Source organism: Microcaecilia unicolor, chromosome 11 (genome assembly GCF_901765095.1).
Source record: "Microcaecilia unicolor chromosome 11, aMicUni1.1, whole genome shotgun sequence".
NCBI lineage: Eukaryota > Metazoa > Chordata > Amphibia > Gymnophiona > Siphonopidae > Microcaecilia > Microcaecilia unicolor.
The window spans coordinates 47,116,215-47,141,748 of NC_044041.1; the positions used below are offsets into that span (position 1 = coordinate 47,116,215).

At 49.7% G+C, this 25,534-nt stretch overlaps 1 protein-coding gene across 1 annotated transcript in view; it reads left to right on the forward strand.

The window, feature by feature from the left end:
- Window positions 1–25,534, forward strand: part of PIWIL1 (piwi like RNA-mediated gene silencing 1) — a 368,470-nt gene that overhangs the window by 62,333 nt on the left and 280,603 nt on the right. Inside the window, exon 4 of the mRNA XM_030218398.1 lies at window positions 13,838–13,959. Coding sequence (XP_030074258.1) covers window positions 13,838–13,959 — 122 coding nt within the window. The remainder of the gene's footprint in view (window positions 1–13,837; window positions 13,960–25,534) is intronic.

Below are 25,534 nucleotides of genomic sequence, written 5' to 3' on the forward strand. Positions count from 1 at the left end.
CAAATGGTTCCGAAGACAAGGCAGCTTTATTGCTAGCAATGAACAGTACTGAGTTCAATCTCAGGATACTGCGTCAAGAGCGTCACCTGACACTCGTTCTTATACAGATTACTGGTCATGCGCATAAAACGCACCATACATCACACATACACATGCGCAGTACAGGCACATGCGCAATACATTAGTAGTTCTGTAGTTCTCACAGAGAAAAGATACATCAGTTTCATAGCTTTCATAGAAATTGTTACTTTGCAAGAAATGTAACTTATTGCAGTGTTCCAGCACCTTTACACAATACAGCCTCTATGCATGGATCACGAGACTGCGCTGGCAGAGCCAGCTGCCTTCCCTACAACCCTAAATTGCTGACTACTACAACTTGTTATCTTAGCTGCTGGTTAACAAATACATACTACAAGTAAAAGTCCAAACTGCACAGGGTTTAGGTCTTAGTCTAGGCTCATTATATAAAAGCTGAGGTTTTGGTACAAAGCAAAGGTGCAAGTGTGAATGCAAAGTCCAAATAGAAAATCCTGTTAGTGCAAAAAGTCCACAAAAGTCCAGATAAAGTAAACAGTGTGTAACGCTGTTTATCTAACGCGTCTGCATCCTGTCTCAAACAGTTATCTATCTAGCTAGCAGGAGCTGACAGTTGATGGTTAAGGCACAATACAAGAAGATGCAAATGTTCAGTAAACATTCAGTATAAAGTATGCCACAAAGAAGGTAAAGTCCATAAGTTGTGTGCAAAGAGCAAAGTCCATAGTAGTATGCACAGAGCTTGAGGTTGTCCTGCCAGTCTAGTGATGGCTGCAGGCCGTGTACAGTGTTCGCATTGTCCACTCCTACAGTAATGCTTGAATGTTTTCACTTATATACACTGTCAGCTAGTACATTTGCTTATTCCGATCTGAGGAAGAAGGGCAACCTTCGAAAGCTAATCAAGAAATGTATTAAGTTATGTCCAATAAAAAAGGTATCATCTTATTTCTTTTCCATGTTTTATTTTGTTTGATTTCTATTGATAACCTTAAGAGTGGACTAACACGGCTACCACACTCCTCTACCTGCGTGCCCAGGGAAACCACCAGTAGTAAAAAAAAAAAAAATAACCCCCCCCTCCCCCGGGTCTTGAACCACACTCTCAATTTGCCATGGGGCGGGAATTATTGAAAGCTATCATGACCCCCCTTGTTTTAGAACCCTCCTGGTTGGGGATTTAGGATGGGCACACACATGTTCATGCATTGGTTTCAAGTGTGTCTCCTGAATCAGGGTTATATCCACTCTCAACCTGATCAGGTCTTGAAATAGGAGCTGATGCTTCATAGGAATATTTAGCCCCCTTACATTCAGGATCACCAGATGAAATATCAGACACTCATATACTTAGATCAGACAAGGTACAGAAACTAGTTAAAGGTAGTCTAAACCCCACATTAATCCATCCATTTCAACAAGCACACCACTCATCCAACTCTCCCCTCCACCTCATACTCAGCTGCATTTTCATCCTTCCCCACACCCTAGCACCCAGAGATCCCACCCACCACACGCTCATAAGTTTGGGTTTTTTTTTTTTAAACATTTGTACCCCGCGCTTTCCCACTCATGGCAGCTCAATTCGGCTTACATGGGGCAATGAGGGTTTAGTGACTTGTCCAGAGTTCGACAAGGAGCTGCCTGTGCCGGGGAATCAAACTCAGTTCCTCAGTTCCCCAGGACCAAAGTCCACCACCCTAACCACTAGGCCACTCCTTCACTAGTTCACTATCCTCCCCCCACCAGAGAAGAGGAAACTAGAGGAGGAAAAGTCTTTCTCAGCACATCCCTCCCAACAAACTTATATTGAACATAGCATTGACATTTGCCTAGCACCCGCAAAAGTTGCCTACAATAGCAAAGAGGGAGCAAGCCCGCCCCCCACCAACCCAACACATTAAACAAAATCCACAAACCAGATGTATCAAAAGAAGTAAGCCACTCAGAATCAACATAGTACTCATGGAAGTTTGTTTGCTGAGAGTTGGCATTGTAAACTCTTATGGCCCATTCCCACCCGCTGCAGTTGGGCGGCTTGAGGGTGGCCATCGAGGACCTCGGTTTGCCAAAAGACTCGGTGTAGCAGGATCCTCAGGCAGAATTTCCCAGGCTTCAGCCACAGATTTGATCGGTGCATGTGTCCATCTTTATAGAACACTAAAGCAACGGAGGACGCCATCTGTAGCGAATTCCCATTCCCGCAGCATCGCTGGCACCGGCTTCAATTCAGCACGGCGTTTCAGGGTGGCTGAGGCTAGGTCTTGGTAGATTTCCACTTCATAAGTGTCCAACAGAAGTTAGATATCTTCGCGCCACTTGCAACACCCGCTCTTTCAGCTGTATAACATAACTACAAACCCACAACCATAAACACCCCAGGACACACCCCTCCTACCTCAGACAGCCTAAAATACTCACATCACAATCGACCACAACCTTACTCCTCGAGAACCAAGTAAACACCATAATAAAGAAAATGTTCTATTCATTGTGGAAACTCAAATGAATAAACCTTACTTCCCGAGGGAAACTTTTTGAAACCTAATACAATCGATGGGTCCTAGTCGTGCAGATTACTGTAACAGAATCTATGTGGAATGTAAAGAACAACTCACAAAAAAAACTTCCAACCACCCAAAACACAGCAGCCAGACTGATATATTGTAAAACACGATTCGAAAGTGCTAAAACCCTTCGAGAAAATTGCACTGGCTCCCATCAAAGAACTGTGATCATCTTCAAAATTTGCACTTTGGTCCACAAATTATCTACGATGTAGTCCCAGGTTCTCCGAGGATAAGCAGGCTGCTTGTTCTCGCATATGGGTGATGTCTGACGGTAGCCCCAGAAACGGAATCTTCCTAGCAACAAAGTTTGCAGAGCCCTTGCGCGTGCGTGACCGTCTTCCCGTCCGAAACGCAAACGTGCCTCAGTCTCTTTTTTTCCGTGGTCAGGGTTGCTGTTTTTTCGCTGCTCTGCGCCCCAGAAAGAGCCCTCACAGCTTGTTTTCGCTGTTCGTCTTCGTTTGCTATTCGGGATTTTTTTCCGTCAAGTTTCTTTCTTGTTTAGTTTACAAAAAAAAAAAGAGATTTTTTTTTTTTGTTATTTATACCCCGCGCTTTCCCACTCATGGCAGGCTCAATGCGGCTTACATGGGGCAATGGAGGGTTAAGTGACTTGCCCAGAGTCACAAGGAGCTGCCTTTGCCTGAAGTGGGACTCAAATTCAGTTCTTCAGTTCCCCAGGACCAAAGTCCACCACCCTAACCACTAGGCCACTCCTCCTTTACCGCTTAGTGTTTGGCCTCTTAGGTTTCCTTTCACTTTCGTGCGCAGCCCTTTGGCCGCCCGTAAGGGTATTTTCCCTGTTTTGGTGCCTTTTTCGGCATCATCGAGAGTTTTGATTTTTGCCGCCCGATTTTTCCGCTCATGCTCCATATACTAAATTTCATCATAACAGAGTAGTCATCCGCACTCACCCCAAGTTCTTGCCCAAAGTGGTGTCTGAGTTCCATCTGAACCAGTCAGTTGTCTTGCCAACATTCTTTCCCCATCCTCATACCTGCCCTGCTGAACGTCAGTTGCACACATTGGACTGCAAGCGAGCATTGGCCTTCTATCTGGAGCGTACACAGCCCCACAGACCGCCCAATTGTTTGTTTCTTTCGACCCCAATAGGAAGGGGGTTGCTGTCGGGAAACGCACCATTTCCAATTGGCTAGCAGATTGCATTTCCTTCACTTACGCCCAGGGTCATGTCACGGCTCATAGTGTTAGAGCCATGGCAGCGTCAGTGGCCCACTTGAAGTCAGCCACTATTGAAGAGATTTGCAAGGCTGCGACGTGGTCATCAGTCCACACATTGACATCTCATTACTGCCTCCAGCAGGATACCCGACGCGACAGTCGGTTCGGGCAGTTGGTGCTGCAGAATCTGTTTGGGGTTTGAATCCAACTCCACCCTCCTGGGCCCAGTTTTATTCTGTTCAGGCTGCACTCCCAGTTAGTTGTTCTTCGTAGGTCAATTTCTGTTATGTCCTCGCCATTGCGAGGCCCAATTGACCCTGTTTGTTGTTTTGAGTGAGCCTGGGAGCTAGGGATACCCCAGTCGTGAGAACAAGCAGCCTGCTTGTCCTCGGAGAAAGCGAATGATACATACCTGTAGCAGGTGTTCTCCGAGGACAGCAGGCTGATTGTTCTCACCTTCCCTCCCTCCTCCCCTTTCGAGTTGCGTTTCTTCTTCATTTCTTTGCTTGTCATTTAACTGAGCGGGAGCGACCGCGCATCGGTGGGAAGACGGCCGCGCATGCGCGGTGGGCGTACCCGTGTGTGGGACCTCCCGCGATATTTTTCTTCCAGTTCGAGGGGCTGCCGTGGACGTCAACCCAGTCGTGAGAACAATCAGCCTGCTGTCCTCGGAGGACACCTGCTACAGGTATGTATCATTCGCTGTCTGGTCAACAGACTGAGCAGGGTAATGCAACCTCACGAGTGGTCAATGAACATGGGCATAGCCCGCAAGATCTTCCGAGCGTGGGGCACCCCCTCAGTGGATCTTTTTGCCACTCAGATCAATCACAAGGTCCCTCAGTTCTGTTCCAGGCTTCAGGCTCATGACAGACTAGCGTCAGATGCCTTTCTCCTTCATTGGGGAACAGGCCTTCTGTATGCGTATCCTCCCATACATCTGAAACTCAAACAAGACTGCGGAACCATGATTCTGATAGCTCCCTTCTGGCCGCTTTAGATTTGATTCCCTCTTCTTCTGGAGTTGTCTTCCGAGAACTGTGGAGATTGGAATGTTTTCCAACACTCAGAACGAGGGGTCGCTTCTACATCCCAAACTCCAGTCTCTGGCTTTCACGGTCTGGATGTTGAGAGCTTAGAATTCTCCTCCTTGGGTCTTTCAGAGGGTGTCTCTTGAGTCTTGCTTGCTTCCAGAAAATATTCCACCAAGAGGTGTTACTGTTTCAAATGGAGGAGGTTTGTCGTCTGGTGTGATAGCAAGGCCTTAGATCCTCTTTCTTGTCCTACACAGACCCTGCTTGAATACCTTCTACACTTGTCAGAGTCTGGTCTCAAGACCAACTCTGTAAGAGTTCACCTTAGTGCGATTAGTGCTTATCGCCGTGTAGAAGGTAAGCCTATCTCTAGAGAGCCTTTAGTTCGCTTTGTGAGAGGGTTGCTTTTGTCAAAGCCCCCTTTCAAACCTCCTCCAGTGTCATGGGATCTCAACGTCGTTCTCACCCAGCTGATGAAACCTCCTTTTGAGCCACTGAATACCTGCCATCCGAAGTACTTGACCTGGAAGGTCATTTCTTGGTGCTGTTACTTCTGCTCATAGGGTCAGTGAGCTTCAGGCCTTGGTGGTGCATGCACCGTATATCAAGTTCCATCATAATAGAGTAGTCCTCCGCAGGCACCCTATGTTCCTGCCTAAGGTGGTGTGGAGTTCCATCTGAACCAGTCAATTGTCTTGCCAACATTCTTTCCCCGTCCTCATACCCGCCCTGCTGAATGTCAGTTGCACACATTGGACTGTAAGAGAGCATTGGCCTTTTACGTGGAGTGGACACAGCCCTTCAGACAGTCCGCCCAGTTGTTTGTTGATTTCGATCCCAACAGGAGGGGAGTCGCCATCGGGAAAACATACAATCTCAAATTGGCTAGCAGATTGCATTTCCTTCACTTATGCCCAAGCTGGGCTGACTGTAGAGTGCCATGTCAAGGCTCATAATGCTAGAGCCATGGCTGCGTCAGTGGCCCACTTGGTTGGCCTCCATTGAAGAGATTTGCAAGGCTGCAACGTGGTCATCAGTTCACACATTCACATCTCATTACTGCCTTCAGCAGGATAACCGACGCAACAGTCGGTTTGGGCAGGCAGTGCTGCAGAATCTGTTTGGGGTTTAGAATCCAACTCCATCCCCCTAGACCCATTTTCGTTCTGTTCCAGGATGCACTCTGTTATTTGATTTTGGTTTCAGGTCAATCTTTGTTCTGTCCTTGCCATTCGCGATGCCCAATTGACCAACGTTTATTGTTTTGAGTGAGCCTGGTTGCTAGGGATACCCCACATGTGAGAACAAGCAGCCTGCTTGTCCTTGGAGAAAGCGGAGATACTTACCTGTAGCAGGTATTCTCCGAGGACAGCAGGCTGATTGTTCTCACAAATCCACCCTCCTCCCCTTTGGAGTTGTTTCTTGTTTCTCCGAGGACAAGCAGGCTGCTTGTTCTCACTGATGGGTGACGTCCACGGCAGCCCCTCCAATCGGAACACTTTACTAGCAAAGGCCTTTTCTAGTCCTCGCGCGCTGATGCGCACCGCGCATGCGCGGCAGTCTTCCCGCCCGAACCGGCTTGTGTTTGTCAGTCTTCTTTTGTCTGCGCTCGGTACGGTCGTGTTTACGCCGTTCGCGCCCCTTGAGTTGACCCTCGCGCGTCTTTTTGACTTTTCGCTACAAAAAAAAAAAAAGGGATTTCGAAAGAAGGCCTTTTGGTCTTTTTCCCCTTCCTGTATTTCCAGTTTTTGCCCCATTAAGTTTTCTTTCGTTTTCGGGGTAGGCCCTTTTTGAGGCCTCGGGTCGAATTTTTTCTCCCCCTCTTTTTGGTGCCTTACCGCAGTTACGAGTTTTGATTTCGCCGGCGTGATTTTTCCGCCCATGTCATGGAAGTCTCCCAGCGGCTTCAAGAAGTGCACCCAGTGCGCCCGGGTAATCTCACTCACTGACAGGCACGCGTCGTGTCTTCAGTGTCTGGGGGCTGGGCACCGCCCGCAGGCCTGTAGTCTTTGTGCCCTTTTACAGAAAAGGACTCAGGTAGCGAGATTGGCCCAGTGGAACGTTTTGTTCTCGGGCTCTTCGTCGGCATCGGCACCGGGAGTATCGAGTGCGTCGACGTCGACAGCGTCAAGACCTCCGTCCTCTGCCGCGACTGCATCGAATGCATCGAGGCATCGACCCTCTGCGTCGTCGGTGCCGAGACATCGGAAGGCTGCGTCGGTGGTACCGGGACCTCCACTAGTGCTGATGTCGTCGGACGGTGGTGCTTCGACTGGAGTGCAGGTGAGGGCTGTCCATTCCCCTGCTGGTGGCGGTGAGCCTTCGGGTGGGTCTCCCCCTACCCTGAGGGCTCCTGCGGTACAGCCCCCCCGAGACCGACCTTCTTCGGCCCCGGCCCCGAGGAAGCGACGGCTGGATTCTACGTACTCGTCGGTACCGAGAAGCTCCGGTGACATGCTTCGTTTGAAAAAGTCAAAGAAGCATCGACACCGGTCTCCTTCCCGCGTTGGTACCGGGAGCTCTGGGTCGTCGAGGGAGTCGGCACCCAGTAGGCATCGGCACCGGTAGGACTGCTCACCCTCTGTTCAGGAGGTGTCGATGTGCTCCACCTTGGACAGCCCGGAACAGCCTCCACGCCCGGAACAGACTCTAACATCGACACCTGCATCGGCTTCCATGTCTTTCTCCACTTTCTCCACAGCCGCTCTGCACGAGAGTCTCCGGGCCGTTCTCCCAGAGATCCTGGGAGAGCTGTTGCGCCCTTCCCCTCCGGTACCGGGGGTGCTTGCGCCTCCGGTACCGTCGAGTGAGGCGCCGGCTGGCCCCTTGCCCGGGGTGAGGTCTCCGACATCGGTGCCGCTTGCGGTACCGACTGCGGTCGCCTCCCAGGAAGGCTCCTCGACGACGTCGGCGGAGGGAGCTTCGCCGGTGCGGGCGAGGGAGTCTACCTCTCGACGCTCACACCGTGGCCGTGGTTCCATGGAGTCGAGCCGGGCACGGCTTCAGACACAGGTCCGTGAACTTGTGTCTGATACCGATGGTGAGGCCTCGTGGGAGGAGGAGGAGGACATCAGATATTTCTCTGACGAGGAGTCTGATGGCCTTCCTTCTGATCCCACTCCCTCCCCTGAAAGGCAGCTTTCTCCTCCCGAGAGTCTGTCTTTCGCTTCCTTTGTCCGGGAGATGTCTACGGCCATCCCCTTCCCGGTGGTTGTGGAGGACGAGCCCAGGGCTGAAATGTTTGAGCTCCTGGACTATCCTTCTCCACCTAAGGAAGCGTCCACAGTACCCATGCATCATGTCCTAAAAAAGACATTGCTGGCGAACTGGACCAAGCCTTTAAGTAATCCCCACATTCCCAAGAAGTTCGAGTCCCAGTACCGGATCCATGGGGACCCAGAGCTGATGCGCACTCAGTTGCCTCACGACTCTGGAGTTGTGGATTTGGCCCTAAAGAAGGCTAAGAGTTCTAGGGAGCATGCTTCGGCGCCCCCGGGCAAAGACTCTAGAACCTTAGACTCCTTTGGGAGGAAGGCCTACCATTCTTCTATGCTCGTGGCCAAAATCCAGTCTTACCAGCTCTACACGAGCATACACATGCGGAACAATGTGCGGCAGTTGGCGGGCTTGGTGGACAAGCTCCCTCCTGAGCAAGCCAAGCCATTTCAGGAGGTGGTCAGGCAGCTGAAGGCGTGCAGAAAATTCCTGGCCAGAGGGGTGTATGACACCTTTGATGTTGCGTCCAGGGCTGCTGCTCAAGGTGTGGTGATGCGCAGACTCTCCTGGCTGCGTGCTTCCGACCTGGAGAATAGGATCCAGCAGCGGATTGCGGACTCGCCTTGCCGTGCGGATAATATTTTTGGAGAGAAGGTTGAACAGGTGGTAGAGCAGCTCCACCAGCGGAATACCGCTTTCGACAAGTTCTCCCGCCGGCAGCCTTCAGCTTCTACCTCTACAGGTAGACGTTTTTATGGGGGAAGGAAGACTGTTCCCTACTCTTCTGGTAAGCGTAGGTACAATCCTCCTCCTCGACAGCCTGCGGTCCAGGCTAAGCCCCAGCGCGCTCGCTCTCGTCAGCAGCGTGCGCCTCAGCAAGGCCCCTCGGCTCCCCAGCAAAAGCAAGGGACGAGCTTTTGACTGGCTCCAGCAGAGCATAGCCGACATCCAAGTGTCAGTGCCGGGCGACCTGCCAGTCGGAGGGAGGTTGAAAGTTTTTCACCAAAGGTGGCCTCTCATAACCTCCGATCAGTGGGTTCTTCAAATAGTCCGGCAAGGATACACCCTCAATTTGGCCTCCAAACCTCCAAATTGTCCACCGGGAGCTCAGTCTTACAGCTTCCAACACAAGCAGGTACTTGCAGAGGAACTCTCCGCCCTTCTCAGCGCCAATGCGGTCGAGCCCGTGCCATCCGGTAGGAAGGGCTGGGATTCTATTCCAGGTACTTCCTTGTGGAAAAGAAAACGGGGGATGCGTCCCATCCTAGACCTAAGGGCCCTGAACAAATATCTGGTCAAAGAAAAGTTCAGGATGCTTTCCCTGGGCACCCTTCTCCCCATGATTCAGGAAAACGATTGGCTATGCTCTCTGGACTTGAAGGACACCTACACTCACATCCCGATACTGCCAGCTCACAGACAGTATCTGCGATTTCAGCTGGGCACACGTCACTTCCAGTACTGTGTGCTACCCTTTGGGCTCGCCTCTGCGCCCAGAGTGTTCACGAAGTGCTTGGCTGTAGTAGCAGCGGCACTTCGCAGGCTGGGGGTACACGTGCTCCCATATCTCGACGATTGGCTGGTGAAGAACACATCCGAGGCAGGAGCTCTACAGTCCATGCAGATGACTATTCGCCTCCTGGAGCTACTGGGGTTTGTGATAAATTATCCAAAGTCCCATCTTCTCCCAGTGCAGAGACTAGAATTCATAGGAGCTCTGCTGGACTCTCGGACGGCTCGTGCCTATCTTCCAGAGGCGAGAGCCAACAACTTGTTGTCCCTCGTCTCGCGGGTGCGAGCGTCCCAGCAGATCACAGCTCGGCAGTTGTTGAGATTGCTGGGCCACATGGCCTCCACAGTTCATGTGACTCCCATGGCCCGCCTTCACATGAGATCTGCTCAATGGACCCTAGCTTCCCAGTGGTTTCAGGCTGCTGGGGATCTAGAAGACGTGATCCACCTGTCCACGAGTTTTCTCAAATCCCTGTATTGGTGGACGGTTTGGTCCAATTTGACTCTGGGACGTCCTTTCCAAATTCCTCAGCCACAAAAAGTGCTGACTACGGATGTGTCTCTCCTGGGGTGGGGAGCTCATGTCGATGGGCTTCACACCCAAGGAAGCTGGTCCCTCCAGGAACGCGATCTGCAGATCAATCTCCTGGAGGTACGAGCGGTCTGGAATGCTCTGAAGGCTTTCAGAGATCGGCTGTCCCACCAAATTATCCAAATTCAGACAGACAACCAGGTTGCCATGTATTACATCAACAAGTAGGGGGGCACCGCATCTCGCCCCCTGTGTCAGGAAGCCGTCAGCATGTGGCTCTGGGCTCGCCGTCACGGCATGGTGCTCCAAGCCACTTATCTGGCAGGCGTAAACAACAGTCTGGCCGACAGGTTGAGCAGGATTATGCAACCTCACGAGTGGTCGCTCAATTCCCGTGTAGTGCGACAGATCTTCCAGGTGTGGGGCACCCCCTTGGTAGATCTCTTTGCATCTCGAGCCAACCACAAAGTCCCTCAGTTCTGTTCCAGGCTTCAGGCCTACGGCAGACTGGCATCGGATGCCTTCCTCCTGGACTGGGGAGAGGGTCTGCTGTATGCTTATCCTCCCATACCTCTGGTGGGGAAGACTTTGTTGAAACTCAAGCAAGACCGAGGCACCATGATTCTGATTGCTCCTTTTTGGCCGCGTCAGATCTGGTTCCCTCTTCTTCTGGAGTTGTCCTCCGAAGAACCGTGGATATTGGAGTGTTTTCCGACCCTCATCACACAGGACGAAGGGGCGCTTCTGCATCCCAGCCTCCAGTCTCTGGCTCTCATGGCCTGGATGTTGAGAGCGTAGACTTTGCCTCTTTGGGTCTGTCAGAGGGTGTCTCCCGCATCTTGCTTGCTTCCAGGAAAGATTCCACTAAGAGGAGTTACTTCTTTCTATGGAGGAGGTTTGCCGTCTGGTGTGACAGCAGGCCCTAGATCCTCGCTCTTGTCCTACACAGACCCTGCTTGAATACCTTCTGCACTTGTCTGAGTCTGGTCTCAAGACCAACTCTGTAAGGGTTCACCTTAGCGCAATTAGTGCATACAATTACCGTGTGGAAGGTAAGCCGACCTCAGGACAGCCTTTAGTTGTTCGCTTCATGAGAGGTTTGCTTTTGTCAAAGCCCCCTGTCAAACCTCCTACAGTGTCATGGGATCTCAATGTCGTTCTCACCCAGCTGATGAAACCTCCTTTTGAGCCACTGAACTCCTGCCATCTGAAGTACTTGACCTGGAAGGTCATTTTCTTGGTGGCAGTTACTTCAGCTCGTAGAGTCAGTGAGCTTCAGGCCCTGGTAGCCCAGGCCCCTTACATCAAATTTCATCATAACAGAGTAGTCCTCCGCACTCACCCTAAGTTCTTGCCAGAGGTTGTGTCGGAGTTCCATCTGAACCAGTCAATTGTCTTGCCAACATTCTTTCCCCATCCTCATTCCTGCCCTGCTGAACGTCAGCTGCACACATTGGACTTCAAGAGAGCATTGGCCTTCTATCTGGAGCGGACACAGCCCAACAAACAGTCCGCCCAATTGTTTGTTTCTTTTGATCCCAACAGGAGGGGAGTGGCTGTGGGGAAATGCACCATATCCAATTGGCTAGCAGATTGCATTTCCTTCACTTACGCCCAGGCTGGGCTGGCTCTTGAGGGTCATGTCACGGCTCATAATGTTAGAGCCATGGCAGCGTCGGTAGCCCACTTGAAGTCAGTCACTATTGAAGAGATTTGCAAAGCTGCGACGTGGTCATCTGTCCACACATTCACATCTCATTACTGCCTGCAGCAGGATACCCGACGTGACAGTCGGTTCGGGCAGTCAGTGCTTCAGAATCTGTTCGGGGTTTAGAATCCAACTCCACCCCCCTAGGCCCATGTTTATTCTGTTCCAGGCTACACTCTCAGTTAGTTGGATAAATTGTTAGGTCAATCTCAGTTATGTCCTCACCGTTGCGAGGCCCAATTGACCATGTTTGTTGTTTGAGTGAGCCTGGGGGCTAGGGATACCCCATCAGTGAGAACAAGCAGCCTGCTTGTCCTCGGAGAAAGCGAATGCTACATACCTGTAGAAGGTATTCTCCGAGGACAGCAGGCTGATTGTTCTCACAAACCCGCCCGCCTCCCCTTTGGAGTTGTGTCTTCCCTTGTCTTTGTCTTGCTACGTATAGGACTGACGAACACGAGCCGGTTCGGGTGGGAAGACGGCCGCGCATACGCGGTGCGCATCGGCGCGCGAGGACTAGCAAAGGCCTTTGCTAGTAAAGTGTTCCGATTGGAGGGGCTGCCATGGACGTCACCCATCAGTAAGAACAATCAGCCTGCTGTCCTCGGAGAATACCTTCTACAGGTATGTAGCATTCGCTTTATATGCTTTTTGTTTAAACTAAAGAGGTACGCTTGCGAGGCGGGCGGGAAGTCGTTCGCACATGCATGGTTCACGCTGCCCGCATGACTGAGACTTTATTTTTTAATTTTGCTTGCCAATTCCTGGGTCGCCGCGGTCGACGACTCGCATGTGAGAACAATCAGCCTGCTCTCCTTGGAGAATACCTGCTACAGGTAAGTATATTTGCTTTCCTGTGGAGTGCAAACAGTATGTGAGAAAGGGAAAAAGCGTCTGCACCCAAACCACCCAATATACGTTAACAGGGTAAAGAGGATATAAATTGGGTCAAACTTTCTTCATCAGCATAAAAATCCCTTCATCTCTGAACGTTGCTATAAACTCCACAGGCAGTTTAATTTTTCATGGATCCATCCCAAAAGCATGGAAAAAAGGCACCTAGCTTTTAAATTAGTAGAAGACACAAGCGTGCAGAGGAAGTCAGTCACACAGACTGTGGCCAAAGTTTTGCTAATATGAGCTGTTTCAAGGCGTGCATGACCAATCCGTAAAACCGGACATGACTCGTCTATAAACCACCAGGATCCTCTCTTATCCTCCTATTTGTTGTATTATTGTCATTAAATGAACAGGTGCCAGTAATTGCCTTTTAGTATGCACTGGAGTATAATATTGAGTCCCCTTTATCCAGTCTACCTTATGTGTCATAAAACATGCAACATTGTGTTTTCTAAGATCTGGAAGAGCCAAGTAGCGTGAGGTTTCTTGATCTGCCAAAGAAACTTCCTCAGAGCTTGGTGAAAACTATTAAGTTCCTTATTAGTCAAATACATGGGAAAAGTCTGGAGTACATATAACCATTTGGAGAATAATACCATCTTATAAAGTGCTATATGACCCCTCAGGCTTAGAGGTAAGGGTGCCCACAAACATAACGGATCTTGTGAAATTTTCAAAATGTACCCCTGCTACAAAGGATGTTAGATAAATACCTAAGTATTTCAAGTTACTATCCATCCACAGTAAATGTTGTTTTAATCATCCAGCCACACATTATTCTTGTCTGTACAGAACTAAATCTTCCACTTTATTGCTCATCACCTATAATGAAATAATGGAAGGTTGAGTCTTAGGGTCTGACACAAGCAGCTCCATTTGATATGCCTAATTTTGCTCTGGTCCCCTTGACATAAACACAAGTCTTTTGACAATTGGATCCTTTATTGAAGAGACTTACCATGTCTTCTGTGTGCCTCCTGTGTTAGGATTAGAGGTCTTCAGGGTCCTCATAATGTGAGGGGTAAATTATTACATTATTTTGGTAAAACATGTCTTGGGTAGATTCCTAATTACAGCAGTTCTGATGTAGCTCTTTTGTTTGTTCAAATACTGTGTCTGAGAATTTTTCTGTTTGGTTCCTTTTTAGGTTACTGAAGTTTATAGTCAAACACGACATGGAGAAAATGTGAAAATTACAATAACTTTGACAAATGAACTACCACCCACGTCACCTACATGTCTACAATTTTACAACATTATGTTTAGGAGGTCTGTTTTTTCTGTTGTATGCATTCTTTGTAAGATACACTAAATGTAGTGTTTAGTGGTTAGCAAATTAGATATTCCGCAGCAATCCTCCAGACCGTTCAAGGCGCTTGGGTTATGCACTCCTACCAGCAGAGGGAGACTGAGAACACTAAAACTTCTTATACAAGTAGCCTGTGCAGACCTTCTACTAACCAGTATTTTATCAGTCTCAGCAGAGGGTAGATGTGTGCAGCCTGTGCAATGTACTCAGTTTGGTAGGCCCGTTTGGGGGTTTCTAGGTTTGGTTGTAAATGTTAGAGAACCCACACTTGGATCTCTATTACAGGGTGTAAGTCCTAAGGGGCTTCTTATTCCCTGTGGGGTGTCACACCCGGGTGGCCGGGTCCCTCCCCCTGTGCTCTTTCTCTGGAGGACTGCTTGACATTGGCTACAGACCTCATTCTGTACCCTTGAGGCGTTTAGGCATCAGCAACGAGGTTTAAAAATTAATAAATGTTTTTTTAAAAGGCGGCTATTTTGGCCGTTCTTGTGGCAGTCTAAGCCGGCGAGGTGTCGGTTTTGCGTGAAGTGCGGCGTTGAAGTGAAAGGTGGCCAATGTAAATTTTGTGGGGAGCCTACGTTGTCAGCGCTCTTGCCCCCCGTGCTTTTCCCTGAGTCGGTGGAGGTGTTGGGCGGCCATTTGACCACACATTCCGGGCCGGCAACGGCGGGGCCGGTTTTTGCGGGAAACGCGGCCATTTTGGCTACGCGTCCCGGGTCGGCCTTGACGGAGCCGTTTTTGGCGGGAAGCGTGGCCCTTTTGGCCGCGCATTCCGTACCGGCACCAGGGGACCTGTGTGTGGCGGGAAGCGCGCCTAGTTTAGTTGCGGATCACGCGATGGACCTGCCGCCTCGGGAGCGAGGGGGGTCCATCGCGGAGACTGCGGGAAGTGTTGTTGGGGCTTCAGCAGCGTTGGGTGGGGGGGGGGGGGGATCTGGCTTCTCCCCTGAGTTTGTTTGGTCTCTGTGTAATGCCTGGAGAGCTGGCCCCTCTCAGGCTGTTTGTTCCCCGGAGGCTGCTAGCTCAGTGGGAGTTAAGCACCCATGGGTGGATATTTAGGAGCCTATGGAGATACTGGAGTGACCCAGGAGAGGAGGATCTCTTAGATGTGTCTGAGGATCAGGATGGGCTAAAGCCTGGGGAAGATTCTTCAGTGGTTCGCATTTTTCATAAGGAGGAGTTGTTAGAGCTCATTGATCGGGTGATCTCTACTTTGAAGTTTGCTCTGGTGGCCACTCCCTCTGCGGAGGGATCCCAGATAGATCCCTTGGTTAAGGGGATTCGGAGAGCCTCCCATTCCTTTCCCATGAATTCAGACATTAGGGACATGGTTTTTCAGGAATGGTCTGTGCCGGAGGCTGCTTGTGAGGTGTCTAGGGCTATGGCGCAGCTGTATCCCTTGCCTCCGGAAGATTTGGCTCTGCTGAAACCACCTGCTGTGGATGCGGGTGTTACGGCGATTACTAAGGCTACGGCCATTCTTCTGGATGGCGGTACAGCCTTATGGGAACCTCAGGATAGGAAGCTAGAGTCATTTCTGAAGCGCAGCTTTGATTTGTCGGCTTTGGCCTTGCAAGCCTCTGTGTGTGGGGGCTTGGTAGCCAGAGCTTGTTTCCGTTGGGCGGAGAAGTTCTTGGATGAGCCTGCGTAGATAGGACTTGTTTGGTTCAGGACCTGGCCAAATTGGAGATGGGGGGGTCTTAGTTTTTGGCAGACACCCTTTATGATTTGCTAAGGGCTTCGGCTAAGAATATGGCTCTGGCGGTGACTGCTCACAGGCTCTTTGGCTTAGGGGCTGGGTGGCAGATGTGGCCTCTAAAGCAAAGTTGTGTTCTCTACCTTTCAAAGGTTCTATGTTGTTTGGAGAGGACTTGGATAAACTGATGAGTGGTCTTGGGGATACCAAGGTCTCACGGTTGCCGGAGTTACGGCCTAAGTTGGCTAGTCGAGGTGGTTCGGCTAGAGGTCGGTTTAAGGATGCGAGGCGGTACAGGCCGGGCAGATTTGTATCTCCTTCAGGCTCGTTCATGTAGGCCTCCGTTTCTGTGGTTTTGTAAGGAAAAGGTTTCGCTGGTCCAGTCCCTTTGTTTTTGTCTAAGGTGGTATCCTCCTTTCATGTCAATCGGGTGATTTCGTTGCCGGTCTTGGGGGACCGGACGGGGGATGCTTCTCAGCGTCATTTGGTGAAATTGGATGTGCGCAGATTGTTGAAGGTTTACTTGCGCAGGTCGGAGGAAATCAGGTCTTCGGACAGGTTATTTGTCCTTCATGGGGGGGCCCAAGAATGGAGCGGCTGCTTCTAAGGCATCTATAGCTCGGTGGTTGAAGGATGCCAGCTCTTTGGCTTACATATTGCATGGCCGTACGGTGCCGGTGGGACTCAAGGCACATTCCACTAGGGGGATGGCGGCTTCTTGGGCAGAGAGTAGTTTTGTTCCACCGGTGGACATTTGTAGAGCGGTGGTGTGGTCCTCCCTGCATTCTTTTGTCAAACATTACAGAGTGGATGTACAGGCAAGGGAGGATGGCAGTTTTGGAGCTGCAGTCCTGTCCTCTGGGCTTCGCAGGTCCCACCTTTAGATGTGTGTACTGCTTTGGTTCGTCCCAAGCGTCTTAAACGGTCTGGAGGATTGCTGAGGTAGGTGAAATTAGGCCTTACTTGCTAATTTTCTTTCCTGTAGATCCTCCAGACTGTTCAAGAGCCCACCCAGTGTATCGGACAGTTAAGTATGATATTTTCTTTAGACTTCAGTTGCTGATATTTCTAGTAGCTCCTGTGATTTGGGTCCTGGAGTTTTACTAAGGGCAGTTTGTGGTACCGTTTTTGCCCATTTGCAGTTGAATTTCCCCGTCTTAAGGGGAGGAGATCTGAGTGTGGATTTCAGTGGTTTTGTTTAGGTGGAGGTGTTTTGTTCCTCTGCTTTGTTACTGTTTTTCTGGGTAGTAGAAGGTCTGCACAGGCTACTTGCATAAGAAGTTTTAGTTTTCTCAGTCTCCCTCTTCTGGTAGGAGTGCATAACCCAAGCGTCTTGAACGGTCTGGAGGATCTAGAGGAAAGAAAATTAGCAGATAAGGCCTAATTTCACCTTTTTTTTGTTCCTGAATCATCTAGGCTTTCTCTTTTGCTTTGTATCTATATCTGTTGTAGCTGGCTGCAGTTTCTGCTTTAAAACTGAACCTGCAACTTTGAAAAATGGGAACATTTTAATTATAGTGTCAAGACTACTACTACTACTATTTAACATTTCAAGAGAACTGTTAAAAGTATGTGTGTATATCAGATGAGGCCCTTTTATGTTGGGGCCATGGAAGAGTCCCTCACAACTAAAAAAAATAAGTTTAAATTGGGAAGCGTACGTATATATATTTTTTTGTTTGGAAGCAAGTCTGCCCCCTGTAGTGAAACAGTGGACTTTCTTGCCTGTGATTTGTAATGTTGTTTTATTTTAACCCCCTTGAATGCATTTCCCTTGTTTGGCCAGCAAGTGGTGTCTGTCCTCTGCTTTATAGCTGTAACATAGGTCTGTTTTTTTCAGCCTATCTTCCCACAGGAGAAAGAGGAAAACCCCCTGGGGGAGAGTAATGTGCAGTGCCATAGGCCAGAAACACCTTAGTGTTAGTGCGCTGGGCTCTGATTGGTCCTGAAACCTAAGATCTAGCCAGAATGTGCTCGAATTTATGAGTGGGAGTGTATAGAGTGAAGACCTCTATACTTGAGACCCTGTTCAAATCCTATGAGCAGTTATTTTTCCTGAACTCTCCAGGTACTACTTAGGTAATAAGAAGTGTTTAGTGGAACTGAGGAACTGAGTTCTATTCCCACTTCAGGCACAGGCAGCTCCTTGTGACTCTGGGCAAGTCACTTAATCCTCCATTGCCCCATGTAAGCCGCATTGAGCCTGCCATGAGTGGGAAAGCGCGGGGTACAAATGTAACAAAAATAAAATAAACAGTTCTTTTTCTTTTACCTGTTACTGTTCGCTGTTTACACCTTTTTACCATTCACTGTTTTATCTTTTTTATGATAGTAAACCTAATAGTTTGTTAGTTTTGTTGTCCTGGACTAAGAATCCTGGTGGTTTGTGTTCTTCGTCTGTGGGTATTTTCTAAGAACTGTGGGACCTCTGGAATTGTGGCCCCAGTGTCCTTAGAAACCACTGGGGGAATAACATATGGGTGGGAGACTCGCCCAGAGGCAAGCAGGACCCAGTCGGTGGGTGGATGGTATATGTGTAGGAGCAGGTGTTCAGGTGGGAGCGGACCTGGGTAGTGATGGAATAGGTTGCTTAAGGGTTAGGCCCCCAGGTGGGTGCTTGGGGTAGTGCTTAGGCATTATTTGACACCCCCTTCTAAGGGAAGGTGAATCTTTCTGCTGTGAGGCTTGTGCTTTAATAGACTGGAAAATGGACAGAAATGTTTGATTTTCTCCAAGCTAGTGTCTAGAAATTTCCAGAAACCTTTTGCTCAATACTATTAATGGCAAGGAGAAACTCAGAGTAAATTTAAATATTTCTGTCCATTTACCAGGCTATTAAAGTACAAGTCTCATAGCAGAAAGTTTCACTTTCCCTCTGAGGAAGGGGTGTTGGACTTTTGTTCTTACAGACGAAAAAAATAAGGGTCCTCTTACTAAGCTGTAGCAAAATGTGGCCCTAGTGCGCATTTATGTGGGTCTTTCCTGTGCTTTTAGGGCCTTTTCATTGCAGCTGTAAAACAATGACTTTTTATTATTATTGGCCATGCGCTAATGTTGCCATTAGCATGCGGCCATTTAAAAAAAGCAATTTTACCACATGAGCACTTGCAGCCACCCATTTAATAGGCAGTAAGGGCTCACAAGGTATTGCTGCACTAACCAGTTAGCCCCTGACATGCCTCCCCCCCCAATAAATTTTTTGCACGTGCTAATTTGACAGTTGTGCACAGGTGTACTGTGGGTCCCATGGTAATGCCATTTTAAGATGTGTTAGGTACATGATAGTGCCTGATGCCGCTTAGTAAGAGAGTTTCAGGTAACTATTGCATAACTGAGTTGAATACAAATTGCTAAGATCACACATTTTAGATAACATGAATCATGTTGACTGGCCAGAAGTTTTGAGTGTCTGACCTAGCTGGTTATTCAGAAGCAAGCTAGCTTTTATTGAATTGTGGTTCAGTAACCTTGGCAAAATGAACCAAATTCGTTAGGTAAGAGAAGAGTATTGATTTAACTTCTATTTTTATTTTACCAAGCTGCATGAGCTGTCAACATGATAGTTTGTGATAAAGCCTGACTGAGCCCAGGATCGTCGGTTTCTGTCAAAATCGAATCTGCAACCGAAATTGGCTGCTTGGTTTCACAAGAAACCGAAACAGTAAATGAACATGGTTCCCTCCCCGCCCCCCCCCCCCCCCCCCCAATCAGTCTCCCATTTCCCCCTTCCCACCCTGGTGTTCTAGTGGCCTCTTAGATGGCAGGAACAGACAGCATTCATTCCTGCCCCGTGTGCTGCTTCAAATGGTTCCCAAGATTTCTTGTGGCAGCCCAGTGAGACTGCCACGGGAGGTCCTGGCAGTGATTGATTAGAGCCAACACGGACAGGAACGAATCCTCTCTGCTAGTTCCATTTGGGAAAATGACTGCTGGGACATCTCGTGGCAGTCTCGGCAGCCTTTTGGATTGGAGCAGTGGCATAGGACAGGAATTGAGTGGAATTTGTTCCTGCCACCAAAGAGACCACGACCATCAGGGCTTCACTAAGGTAGGCCCAGGGAAAGCCTACAAGTGGTTGGGTGGGAAGGGGTTGGCTTGAGATCGCAGGGGTGGAGAGAGATTCGGTTAACCGAAAATGCACAGGCATTTTTGGCCAAAACCCAAGTTAACATGCAGTTTGTATGGCAAATTTCCACATAAAGAGCAGACATGAAATGGGGCAGAGAATTAGGGAGCTAACGGGCAGGGACAGCACCTTACAACTGTCTCCATTGCTAACATGTATTAACTACAATATGGTAGATATCACACCACAGTTGACACCACCTGAGTAAGTGTAGCTAACTGCATCACATTACCTGCAGTGCTGTCAAACCCTTGTAGTCGTACTGCATCCTATGTGTTAACTATATGGGAAAATACTAGGAATACCATTAACGGTAACAGTATGCTAATTTTGACAGTTTACATGCAGTAATAACTTTAAACCGTCTGGGTTTTTGCTTTGTGAGTTCAACAATCTAATATCTCTATAGCAAACTATATGTACCTACACTGTCTTTTAGTTAAGAGGTAAAAAGACTTCAGATCCCCGGTGCCATTCCCTTTCTTTTGAATAGCACCGCTCCGCTTTGCCGCTGGTTTTTACAAATACCAGTGTGGTCACTTGCGGGAATCCTCATTAGTCAAAACTTCCTCTATAATTGCTGTTATACAGTCTATATAAATGTTTTGCAATTTTAACACTTATCTTTTTTATGGGTGTTTTTCTGGTAGGTTCGCTGTACAGTGAGCTCTTGTTTCGCTTCCGCTTCGTTAGGAGCCGAACCTCTATCAATGTTGCCCTGAAAACAAACAATTTTTCTTTAGTATCAAGCTGTGTATCACGGACTCATGTACTTACCCTTCTCTTCTGGGACAGGGATTGAAAACTAATACAAACAGAACAAAGATGGATATACAGACTAGGGTCTTTGACCCCAGCAGGATTAAATAGTCGAGTTGAATGGAAGGCTTTTCTGTGAGTGGGATGTGGTGAGAAAAGGAGTGCATGGGAGTTATAGTTAGGAGGTCTCTTTAATTAGAATCTAAATAGTGTTTGGCTAAAAGCTGAGCATCTGACGTGTTATAATCAGCTGACAGGCGCCATTTTTAAATCATTAGAGAAGCCAGAAGATATAAGGCAGAACACTATAAGAGGTACAGTTAATACCAGAAGAGAAGAGTAAGTACATGAGTCCGTGATACACAGCTTGATATTAAAGAAAAATTGTTTGTTTTCAGGGCAACATTGATAGATTCGGCTCCTAACAAAGCGGAAGTGAAACAGGAGCTCGCTGTAGAGTGAACCTACCAGAAAAACGCCCATAAAAAAGATGTGCTGAAATTCTCCGAGGCCAAGCGGGCTGCTTGTTCTCACGAATGGGTGACGTCCACGGCAGCCCCTCCGATCGGAGATCTTCACTAGCAACAGCGTTTGCTAGCCCTCGCGTGCGCATGCGCGACCGTCTTCCCACTCGAACGCGAGCGTGTTCGCCAGTCCTCTTTTTTCCGTGGCTCAGGACGGCTGTTTATCGATCGGTCTGCGCCTCAAGGAGACACCTCGCTTCTTTTCGCCGCATTCTTCTCTTCGGAAGTGTCCGGAATTCCTTTCCATCGTGTTCGTTTGTTTAAAAAAAAAAAAAATCCTTTATTTCGAGTGTTTTCCCGTTAAGTTTTCTTTCGTTGTCGGGCACGGCCTTTTTGGCCGCCCGCACGGGTTTTTCTCACTTGTTTTGGTGCCATTGCCATCATCGCAAATTTTGACTTCACCGGCGTGAATTTTCTGCCCATGTCCTCGAAGCCTGCCAGCGGCTTCAAATAGTGCACCCGGTGCAGCCAGACTATCTCGCTTACTGATAGGCATGTTTTGTGTCTTCAGTGTCTGGGGGCCGGGCATCGTCCCCAGGCCTGTATGCTCTGTCTTCTGTTGAAGAAGAGAACTCAGGCGGCGAGATTGGCCCAGTGGAATCCTTTGTTTGGGCCCTCGTCCGGTGCTTCGACGTCTTCGGTACTGAGGTCATCGTCCAGTGCGTCGATGTCTGCGGTACCCAGATCATCAGCCGGTGCTTCAACGTTTGCGGTACCGAGGTCATCGGTGGTATCAATGTCGTCGGAGGGTGCATCGTCTTCCGGAGTGCAGGTGAGGGCTGTCCATTCCCCTGCTGGTAGCGGTGAGCCCTCGAGTAGGTCTCCGCCTGCCTCAAGGGTTCCTACGGTACAGCCCCCCCCCCCCCCCCCCCGGGATCGACCTCTTTTGGACCCGGCCCAGAGGAGACGTTTGGATTCAACGTCTTCCTCTCCGGTACCGGGAGGTACCGGTGACGTGCTTCGTGCGAAGGCAAAGAAGCATCATCATCAGTCGCCTTCCAGACGCGGTACCGAGAGCTCTGGGTCGCCGGTGGAACTGGCACCCACTAAGCGTCGACACCGGGAGGACTGCTCACCCTCCATACAGGAGGTGTCGATGCACTGCACTGTGGACAGCCCGGTACTGCCTCCGCGTCCTGGACAGATTCTGAGCTTGTCGCCGGTACCGGACTCCTTGCCTTCCTCGACAGCCGCTCTGAACGAGAGCCTCAGGGCCATCCTTCCAGGGATTCTGGAAGAGCTGTTGCGCCCTTCTCCTCTGGTACCGGGGGTGCTTGTGCCGCCGGTGCCGTTGAGTGAGGCGACGGCTGGTCCCTCGCCCGTCGTGAGGTCTCCGGTCCCGTTACCGCTTGCGATGCCTGCATCGGCAGCCTCCCAGGCTGACGCCCCGACGACGTCGATGGAGGGAGCTTCATCGCCGCCGGTGCGGGAGTCTTCCTCTCAAAGTACCCACCATGGCCATGTTTCCACGGAGTTGAGACAGGCCCGCCTTCAGACTGCACCCTCCGACACCGAGGGTGAGGCCTCATGGGAAGCAGAGGAAGACCCGAGATATTTCCTTTGATCCTTCTCCCTCTCCTGAAAGGCAGCTTTCTCTTCCTGAGAGTCTGTCTTTCGCGGCCTTTGTCCGGGAAATGTCTATGGCCATTCCCTTCCCTGTGGTTACGGAGGATGAGCCGAAATGTTTGAACTTTTGGGCTATCCTTCGCCACCTAAGGAATCGTCCACTGTACCCATGCATCATGTCCTCAAAAAGACATTGCTGGCGACCTGGACAAAGCCATTACCTAATCCCCACATTCCCAAGAAAATTGAATCCCAGTATCGGATCCATGGGGATCCAGAGTTAATGAGGACCCAGTTGCCCCATGACTGGTGTGGTAGATCTGGCCCTTAAGAAGGTCAAGAGTTCTAGGGAGTATGCTTCGGTGCCCCCAGGCCGTGACTCTAGAATTTTGGATTCTTTTGGGCGGAAGTCCTACCATTCTGCAATGCTCATTTCCAAAATCCAGTCATACCAGCTCTATATGAGCATTCATATGCGGAACAATGTGCGGCAGTTGGCGGACTTGGTGGACAAGCTCCCTTCTGAGCAGGCCAAGCCTTTTCAGCAGGTGGTCAGGCAGCTGAAGGCGTGTTGTAAATTCCTGGCCAGGGGTGTTTACGATTCTTTTGGTGTCGCGTCCAGGGCTGCTGCTCAGGGTGTGGTGATGCGCAGACTCTCATGGCTGCGTGCCTCCGACCTGGAGAATAGACTCCAGCAGCGGATTGCGGATGCTCCTTGCCGGGGGGATAATATTTTTGGAGAAAAGGTTGAACAGGTGGTAGAGCAACTCCACCAGCAGGACACTGCCTTAGACAAATTCTCCCACCGGGCGCCTTCAGCATCTTCCTCAACTGGTAGACGTTTTTATGGGGGAAGGAGGACTGTTCCCTATTCTTCTAATAAGCGTAGGTACAATCCTCCCTCTCGCCAGCCTGCTGCTCAGGCTAAACCCCAGCGTGCTCGTTCCCGTCAACAGAGTGCGCCTCAACAGGCCCCAGCAGCTCCCCAGCAAAAACAAGGGACGAGCTTTCGACTGGCTCCAGCAGAGCATAGCCGAAGTCAAAGTATCCATGCCAGACGATCTGCCGGTCGGGGAGATTAAAATTTTTTCACCAAAGGTGGCCTCTTATAACCTCTGACCACTGGGTTCTTCAAATAGTCTGGCTGGGATACGCCCTCAATTTGATTTCAAAACCTCCAACTTGCCCATCCTAGACCTAAGGGCCCTGAACAAATATCTGGTCTGAGAAAAGTTCAGGATGCTTTCCCTGGGCACCCTTCTTCCCATGATTCAGGAAAACGATTGGCTATGCTCTCTGGACTTAATGGATGCTTATACTCACATCCCGATACTGCCAGCTCACAGACAGTATCTTCGATTCCGTCTGGGAACACTGCATTTTCAGTATTGTGTGCTACCCTTTGGTCTCGCCTGTGCGCCCAGGGTGTTTACAAAATGCCTGGCTGTCGCAGCGGCATCTCTACACAGACTAAGAGTACACGTGTTCCCTTATCTCGACGATTGGCTGGTGAAGAACATCTCCGAGGCAGGAGCTCTACAGTCCATGCAGATGACTATTCGACTCCTGGAGCTACTAGGGTTTGTGATAAATTATCCAAAGTCCGACCTTCTTCCAGCCCAGAAGCTAGAATTCATAGGAACTCTGCTGGACTCTCATACTGCTCATGCCTACCTTCCGGAAGCGAGGGCCGACACACTTCTGTCTCTCGTTTCCTGGGTATGGGCATCTCAGCAGATCACAGCTTGGCAGATGTTGAGATTGCTCGGCCACATGGCCTCCATAGTGCTTGTGACTCCCATGGCCCGTCTTCACATGAGATCAGCTCAATGGACCCTAGCTTCTCAGTGGTACCAAGCTGCTGGGGACCTAGAGGATGTAGTCCTGCTGTCCACGAGTTTTCTCCAGTACCTGCATTGGTGGACAGTTCGGTCCAATTTGACTCTAGGACATCCTTTCCAAATTCCTCAGCCACAAAAGGTGCTGACGACGGATGCATCTCTCCTGGGATGGGGAGCTCATGTCGATGGGCTTCACACCCAAGGGAGTTTGTCCCTTCAGGATAAAGGTTTGCAGATCAATCTCCTGGAGTTACAAGCGGTCTGGAACACTCTAAATTCTTCAGGGATCGGCTGTCCCATCAAATTATCCAAATTCAGACAGACAATCAGGTTGCCATGTATTACATCAACAAGCAGGGGGGCACTGGATCTCGTCAGAATGTGGCTTTGGGCTCGCCGGAACGGCATATTTCTTCAAGCCACGTATCTGGCAGGCGTAAACAACAGTCTGGCTGACAGATTGAGCAGGATAATGCAACCTCACGAGTGGTCGCTCAATTCCAAAGTGATACACGAGATCTTCCAAGTGTAGGGCACCCCCTTGGTGGATCTCTTTGCCACTCACGTCAATCACAAGGTCCCTCAGTTCTGTTCCAGACTTCAGGCCCACGGCAGGCTAGCGTCGGATGCCTTTCTCCTGGATTGGGCGGAAGGCCTCCTGTATGCTTAGCCTCCCATACCTTTGGTGGGGAAGACTTTGCTAAAACTCAAGCAGGATTGAGGCACCATGATCCTGATCGCTCCCTTTTGGCCGCGTCTGATATGGTTCCCTCTTCTGGAATTGTCCTTCGAAGAACTGTGGAGATTGGAGTGTTTTCTGATCCTCATTACTCAGAACGAGGGGGCACTTCTGAATCCCAACCTCCAGTCCCTGGCTCTCACGGCTTGGATGTTGAGGGCGTAGATTTTGCTTCCTTGGGTCTCTCCGAGGGTGTCTCCCGTGTCTTGCTTGCTTCCAGGAAAGATTCCACTAAGAATAGTTACTTTTTTCTCTGGAGGAGGTTTGCCGTCTGGTGTGACAGT